We start from the raw sequence: 7,739 nt of genomic DNA, 5'->3' as shown, positions 1-7,739 counted from the left end.
CCATCATGGACCTCGGCAGCCTGAATTTTCTCAGCTGCCGGAGGAAGAACATCCTCTTCTGGGCCTTCTTCGTGAGGGCCTCGGTGTTCCGCTCCCACTAAAGGTCCCGGGAGATGGTCATGCCTAGAAAGCGGCATGACTCCACGGAGGCCACCGGGGTACCTCCCAGCGTGACCATCTCCACTGTTTTTAGAGCGTTTAGCTCCAGATTGTTAAAACTGCACCAGCTCTGCAGCCCCTCGATCTCACCCCTGTAGGCAGATTCGTCCCCCCTGGAGATGAGGCCCACCAGGGTGGTGTCGTCTGCAAACTTCAGGAGCTTGACCGAGGGGTGGCGGGAGACACAGCTGTTGGTGTATAGGGAGAACAGTGCTGGAGACAGGACGCAGCCCTGCGGGGAGCCCGTGCTGGTGGACCTGGAGCTGGAAATGCTCTTCCCCAGCTTCACCCGCTGAGACCTGTCAGTCAGGAAGTCCGTGATCCACCTGCAGGTGGAGTCCGGCACCTGCAGCAGGGATAGCTGGTGCTCCAGGATGTGTGGGAGGATCGTGTTGAAGGCCGAGCTGAAGTCCACGAACAGGATCCTGGCGTAGTTGCCTGCAGTGTCTAGGTGTTCTAGTGTGTAGTGCAGAGCCATGTTCACGGCGTCCTCCGTGGATCTATTGGCTCTGTACGCGAACTGCAGGGGGTCCAGCACAGGATCCGTGATGAGCTTCAGGTAGGCCAGGACAAGGCGCTCCAGGACCTTCATGATGACAGAGGTCAGAGCGACGGGTCTGTAATCGTTAAGGCCTGTGACCTTGGCCTTCTTGGGGACGGGGATGATGGTTGACGCCTTGAAGCACGCTGGGACGTGACACAGCTCCAGCGAGGCGTTGAAGATGTGGGTAAACACCGGGGCCAGCTGGTCGGCGCAGTGCTTCAGGACAGAGGGAGAGACGGAATCCGGACCAGCTGCCTTCCGGGGATTCTGCCTCTTGAACAGTCTGTTTACCTCTCGCACTGTGACAGAGAGAGGGGGTGGGGAAAGGGAGGTGGGGGGGGGGGGCGGGGCGGGTGAGGAGGGAGGGGAGGGGAAGGGGGGAGGGTGGGGGTAGCAGGAGGGACATTGGCCCCCCTGGGGGACGGGGGTGGTGGTTGTAGCCGGGGGGGGTGGAGGGGGAGGGCGGGGGTGGGCGGGAACCTCTCTTTCTCAAACCTACAGTAGAACTCGTTCAGCTCGTTAGCGAGAGGGAGGTTGTCGGACATCAGCGGGGACTTGGGTTTGTAGTTGGTGATGGTCTTGAGGCCTTTCCAGACAGGAAAGTGTAGTTTGTGAAGTGGTGTTTGCTCCTAGTTTTATACAGAGGTATGACTTTAGCTATTTTCATTTGATCTGGAAATGGTTTACAAAACAAGCTGTGTTAGTTGACTAGCAAGTGTGTCATTGATTTTCAACAACGCGGAAATGTATTCACATTTTTCAAAAGAAAATTCTGAACATTAAATCGGATGCCGACATACGGACCAAAACACGATGCATCAGCCATCATAAGAAAGAAAACAAAGTGCCACTGATTGGCAATCCCAATGCTCCTTGTGTAGTGTGTGTGTGTGTGTGTGTGTGTGTGTGTGTGTGATGCATGGAACGGAATGAGGAATGGTGTCACAGAAACACACATCTATTGTTGCTCTTCGTGCTGTAAAAACACTGTAGACCGGCTGTATTTGTTAGTATGACCATCACATCTAAGACGATTCTAAGTGTTCTAGAACCGTTATGTAGTTCCAGTGTTTGTTTCACTAGTTCGTGACGTTAGAATTATGAGGTTCTATCATGTCAAAATTCTATTTGTCAAAATTGAGTTTTTTACATAATCTGATCCATTAGGTGTGTGTATTAATGCCTGTGTGGTGTTATTTTTTAAATGTTGAAATTTTTGAGTTAGTAATTCATAAAATACAAAGGTTCCATCCCACAAAACATAATGGAATGTAAAAACATTGACGCTCAATATCTCTGAACTGCCCTAAACGGAGATAGAACCTTAGAATTCTAAACTCACTTGTTCTCATCTGTCCTGCAGGAGAGTGGCAGCAGTGAGGTGGTGTTCATGCAGCTGGATCTGGGGAGTCTGGAGTCCGTGCGCTGCTTCGCTGAGACCTTCCTGAAGACAGAGCCCAGGCTGGACCTGCTCATCAACAATGCAGGTGAGTTCTGAAGGGAGAGAGAGGGAGGGAGGGAGAGAGACAGAGACAGAGAGAGAGAGGGAGGGAGGGAGGGAGAGAGACAGAAAGATAGAGAGAGAGGGAGGGAGATAGAGAGAGAAAGGGAGGTAGAGGGAGAGGGGGGGGGAGGGAGGGGGGGAGAGAGAGAGAAAGGGAGGTAGAGGGAGAGGGGGGGGGAGGGAGGGGGGGAGAGAGAGAGAAAGGGAGGTAGAGAGAGAGAGAGAGAGAGGGAGGGAGGGAGGGAGAAAGAAAGATGGAGAGAGAGAGAAAGGGAGGTAGAGGGAGAGTGAGAGTGAAAGGAAGGGAGGGAGGGATATCAAAATGAAAATCGTATTAATATGAATATTATTCATATGAGCATGTTAGGTAGGTCCACCAGCCGTCCCTGGCTGTAACTCATCCCATTTACATTGACATTTTTGGCATTTAGCAGACGCCTTATTCCAAAGCGACTTACAATCAATACATTTGAATACTAAGCAAGTGAATCATCAATCCACCAGTCGTAGCAGGAAGAGTAATCCACCTCAGGCCCGGGGCCACTGATAGAAGGAAAAACCTTCTTCTATCAACCTTCTATCATCCCCCTCTTCGGCCTCTCTCTCGTTTCAGGGGTGATGGGACTCGGCCGCACGGGGGACGGCTTCGGCGCGGCGTTCGGCGTCAACCACCTGGGTCACTTCCTGCTGACCTCGCTGCTGCTGGACCGGTTGAAGCGGTGCGGTCCGAGTCGCGTGGTCAACATGTCGGGCCTCCTCCACCGCCTGGGCACCGTGGACTTCGCCCTGATTGGCTCCCACAAAGACCTGGTGCCCCCGAGCGGGCAGTCTGCCTGGCACAGCCTCAGGGCCTACTGCAACAGCAAGCTGTGCAACGTCCTCTTCACGCGCGAGCTGGCGAATCGTGACGTTAGAATTATAAGGTTCTATCTCCATTTGTCAAAATCAAAATTGAGTTTTTTACATAATCTGATCCATTAGGTGTTTATTAATGCCTGTGTGGTGTTATTTTTTTTTTTTTATGTTGACATTTTTTTAGTTAGTAATTAATCAAATACAAAGGTTCCATCTCACAGAACATAATGGAATGTAAAAACTTTGACGCTCGATATCTCTGAACTGCCCTAAACGGAGAAAGAACCTTATCATTCTAAGCTCACGAAGTGGTGATGGTAATGCTAATGATGCTAATGCTACCAATTCAAAGTCAATGTAGACAGTTAAATCCATCAATCTGTTTTGATCTTTTCTCTCTCCTCCCCTGCAGGAGTCATCGACACTGTCGCAACCTGAGCCTGTGGCAAAGACTTCCCCTGTGGCTCTGTTCCAAGCTCTTCTTCCTGGACGCAGAGGCGGGCTCCCAGACCACCCTGCACTGTGCCCTCCAGGAGGGCCTGGAGCCCCTCAGCGGACGCTACTTCTCTTCCTGCGGCCTACAGGATGTGGGCGCCAGGGGGCGGGACGACGCGGAGAGAGTGTAATTGGCCCTGTCTGAATACTCTGAAATAGCACTTATCATTTCACTGATCTGAATGACTACTGATTGATAGGTTCAGTTTCTGACATATTGCTTTTATCCGTCCATGCTACAAATAAGTTCATAGTTGCAACCAATTCTCATCTACAATTAAATATAATGATTGATGTAATATAGCTAATAAATACAGTTTTTTGGAAGAAACTCGTGTTCTGTAGTGTTTTACACACAATCAACCCTCCCCCTGACCTGAGAGACGCTGGAACGCCCTCCCCCCTGACCTGAGGGACTCTGGAACGCCCTCCCCCCTGACCTGAGAGACTCTGTAACACCCTCCCCCCTGACCTGAGAGACTCTGGAACACCCTCCCCCCCTCTGGAACACCCTCCCCCCTGACCTGAGAGACTCTGGAACACCCTCCCCCCTGACCTGAGAGACTATGGAACACCCTCCCCCCTCCCCCCCTCTGGAACACCCTCCCCCCTGACCTGAGAGATTCTGGAACACCCTCCACCCTGACCTGAGAGACTCTGGAACGCCCTCCCCCCTGACCTGAGAGACTCTGGAACGCCCTCCCCCCTGACCTGAGAGACTCTGGAACGCCCTCCCCCCTGACCTGAGAGACTCTGGAACGCCCTCCCCCCTGACCTGAGAGACTATGGAACGCCCTCCCCCCTGAGGGCGTTGGACTCTGGAACGCCCTCTGGAACGCCCTCCCCCCTGACCTGAGAGACTCTGGAACATCCTCCCCCCTGACCTGAGAGACTCTGGAACGCCCTCCCCCCTGACCTGAGAGACTCTGGAACGCCCTCCCCCCTGGCCTGAGGGACTCTGGAACGCCCTCCCCCCTGACCTGAGAGACTCTGGAACACCCTTCCCCCTGACCTGAGAGACTATGGAACACCCTCCCCCCTCCCCCCCTCTGGAACACCCTCCCCCTGACCTGAGAGACTCTGGAACACCCTCCCCCCTCCCCCCCTCTGGAACACCCTCCCCCCTGACCTGAGAGACTCTGGAACACCCTCCCCCCTGACCTGAGAGACTCTGGAACGCCCTCCCCCCTGACCTGAGAGACTCTGGAACGCCCTCCCCCCTGACCTGAGAGACTCTGGAACGCCCTCCCCCCTGACCTGAGAGACTCTGGAACACCCTCCCCCCTGACCTGAGAGACTCTGGAACGCCCTCCCCCCTGACCTGAGAGACTCTGGAACGCCCTCCCCCCTGACCTGAGAGACTCTGGAACGCTTTCCCCCCTAACCTGAGAGACTCTGGATCGCCCTCCCCCCTAACCTGAGAGACTCTGGAACGCCCTCCCCCCTAACCTGAGAGACTCTGGAACGCCCTCCCCCCTAACCTGAGAGACTCTGGAACGCCCTCCCCCCTAACCTGAGAGACTCTGGAACGCCCTCCCCCCTGACCTGAGAGACTCTGGAACGCCCTCCCCCCTGACCTGAGAGACTCTGGAACGCCCTCCCCCCTAACCTGAGAGACTCTGGAACGCCCTCCCCCCTAACCTGAGAGACTCTGGAACGCCCTCCCCCATGACCTGAGAGACTCTGGAACGCCCTCCCCCCTGACCTGAGAGACTCTGGAACGCCCTCCTCCCCCCTAACCTGAGAGACTCTGGAACGCCCTCCCCCCTGACCTGAGAGACTCTGGAACACCCTCCCCCCTGACCTGAGAGACTCTGGAACACCCTCCCCCCTGACCTGAGAGACTCTGGAACGCCCTCCCCCCTGACCTGAGAGACTATGGAACGCCCTCCCCCCTGACCTGAGAGACTCTGGAACGCCCTCTGGAACGCCCTCCCCCCTGACCTGAGAGACTCTGGAACACCCTCCCCCCTGACCTGAGAGACTCTGGAACACCCTCCCCCCTGACCTGAGAGACTCTGGAACGCCCTCCCCCCTGACCTGAGAGACTCTGGAACGCCCTCCCCCCTAACCTGAGAGACTCTGGAACGCCCTCCCCCCTGACCTGAGAGACTCTGGAACGCCCTCCCCCCTGACCTGAGAGACTCTGGAACGCCCTCCCCCCTGACCTGAGAGCCTCTCCCTCAGAACTAATCTTTAAGCGGCAACTAAAGACACATCTTTTTAGACAGGCCGGCAGTCAATTTTAGCCTTCTTATTGTTACTGTTTATGTTTTGTTTATGTTGTCCCCTTTGTGTTTTTAATCATTGATGTTTCAAATGTGCTTCCCGTGCTGGGAAGGGTGCTATATAAATAAAGTTTTACTTACTTTACTTACTTACACACACATGTGACATTGTTGTTGTTTATTGTTCTTCTTTGCAATTTATGATGTCACATTCAATATTCAAAATTCAAAAATCACTTAATGTCATAGTAGGAAGCTTGTAACTCAACATGGCCGCAAAACTATTTCTGTTGGTCAATAAAACACATATAGTCCGGGAGCTATATGGGGTTGAACCTTGTTTTGTCGGGTAAATAAAAAAAGAATCTGCTGTTTCTTGTTGCTTGGGGGTTCCTCTTCAACATACAGGAGGGTGCCCGGTGCTCCTGAGAGATCTTATCCTGAGAGACTCTGGAACGCCCTCCCCCCTGACCTGAGAGACTCTGGAACACCCTCCCCCCCTCTGGAACACCCTCCCCCCTGACCTGAGAGACTCTGGAACACCCTCCCCCTGACCTGAGAGACTATGGAACACCCTCCCCCCTGACCTGAGAGACTATGGAACACCCTCCCCCCCTCTGGAACACCCTCCCCCCTGACCTGAGAGACTCTGGAACGCCCTCCCCCCTCCCCCCCTCTGGAACACCCTCCCCCCTGACCTGAGAGACTCTGGAACACCCTCCCCCCTGAGGGCGTTGGACTCTGGAACACCCTCCCCCCTGACCTGAGAGACTATGGAACACCCTCCCCCCCTCTGGAACACCCTCCCCCTGACCTGAGAGACTCTGGAACACCATCCCCCCTCCCCCCCTCTGGAACACCCTCCCCCTAACCTGAGAGACTCTGGAACACCCTCCCCCCCTCTGGAACACCCTCCCCCCTGACCTGAGAGACTCTGGAACACCCTCCCCCCTGACCTGAGAGACTATGGAACACCCTCCCCCCTCCCCCCCTCTGGAACACCCTCCCCCCTGACCTGAGAGACTCTGGAACACCCTCCCCCCTGACCTGAGAGACTATGGAACACCCTCCCCCCTGACCTGAGAGCCTCTGGAACGCCCTCCCCCCTGACCTGAGAGACTCTGGAACGCCCTCCCCCCTGACCTGAGAGACTCTGGAACACCCTCCCCCCTAACCTGAGAGACTCTGGAACGCCCTCCCCCCTGACCTGAGAGACTCTGGAACGCCCTCCCCCCTGACCTGAGAGACTCTGGAACACCCTCCCCCCTGACCTGAGAGACTCTGGAACGCCCTCCCCCCTGACCTGAGAGACTCTCCCTCAGAACTAATCTTTAAATGCCAACTAAAGACACATCTTTTCAGACAGGCCGGCAGTCAATTTTAGCCTTCTTATTGTTACTGTTTATGTTTTGTTTATGTTTTGTTTATGTTGTCCCCTTTGTGTTTTTAATCATTGATGTTTCAAATTTGCTTCCCGTGCTGGGAAGGGTGCTATATAAATAAAGTTTTACTTATTTTACTTACTTACACACACACACACACACACGACATTGTTGTTGTTTATTGTTCTTCTTTGCAATTTATGGTGTCACATTCAATATTCAAAATTCAAAAATCACTTAATGTCATAGGAAGCTTGTAACTCAACATGGCCGCAAAACTATTTCTGTTGGTCAATAAAACACATATAGTCCGGGAGCCGTGGGGTTGAACCTTGTTTTGTCGGGTAAATAAAAAAATTATCTGCCGTTTGCCCAAAATGCCAAAATCCCAGAAAAATAGGTATTTATCCAACCAACAAGAAACAGCAGAGAAAAAAACGTTTACCCAACAGAACAAGGTTCATCAGAAAAGCAGGCTTTGGCTCCCGGACTAATAGCTTCCTAGTTCATAAACAACAACCTGTCCTTCTCTTCTTCTTCTTGTTGTTGGAGCTGCAGCCCTCCTCATAGGC

At 53.6% G+C, this 7,739-nt stretch overlaps 1 protein-coding gene across 1 annotated transcript; it reads left to right on the top strand.

The window, feature by feature from the left end:
• Nucleotides 1-1,381: 1,381 nt before the first annotated feature.
• LOC308154532 (dehydrogenase/reductase SDR family member 13-like) lies at nucleotides 1,382-3,688 on the top strand (the record flags this gene model as incomplete). Its single annotated transcript, XM_080527679.1, has 4 exons — nucleotides 1,382-1,402; nucleotides 2,067-2,190; nucleotides 2,821-3,116; nucleotides 3,428-3,688. The coding sequence occupies 4 exons, from the start codon at nucleotides 1,382-1,384 to the stop codon at nucleotides 3,686-3,688; spliced, it is 702 nt and encodes a 233-aa protein (XP_080383805.1).
• Nucleotides 3,689-7,739: the final 4,051 nt, after the last annotated feature.

Source organism: Nansenia antarctica (genome assembly GCF_963989245.1).
Source record: "Nansenia antarctica genome assembly, chromosome: 3".
Lineage (NCBI taxonomy): Eukaryota > Metazoa > Chordata > Actinopteri > Argentiniformes > Microstomatidae > Nansenia > Nansenia antarctica.
This window is presented reverse-complemented; position numbering and strand designations above follow the sequence as displayed.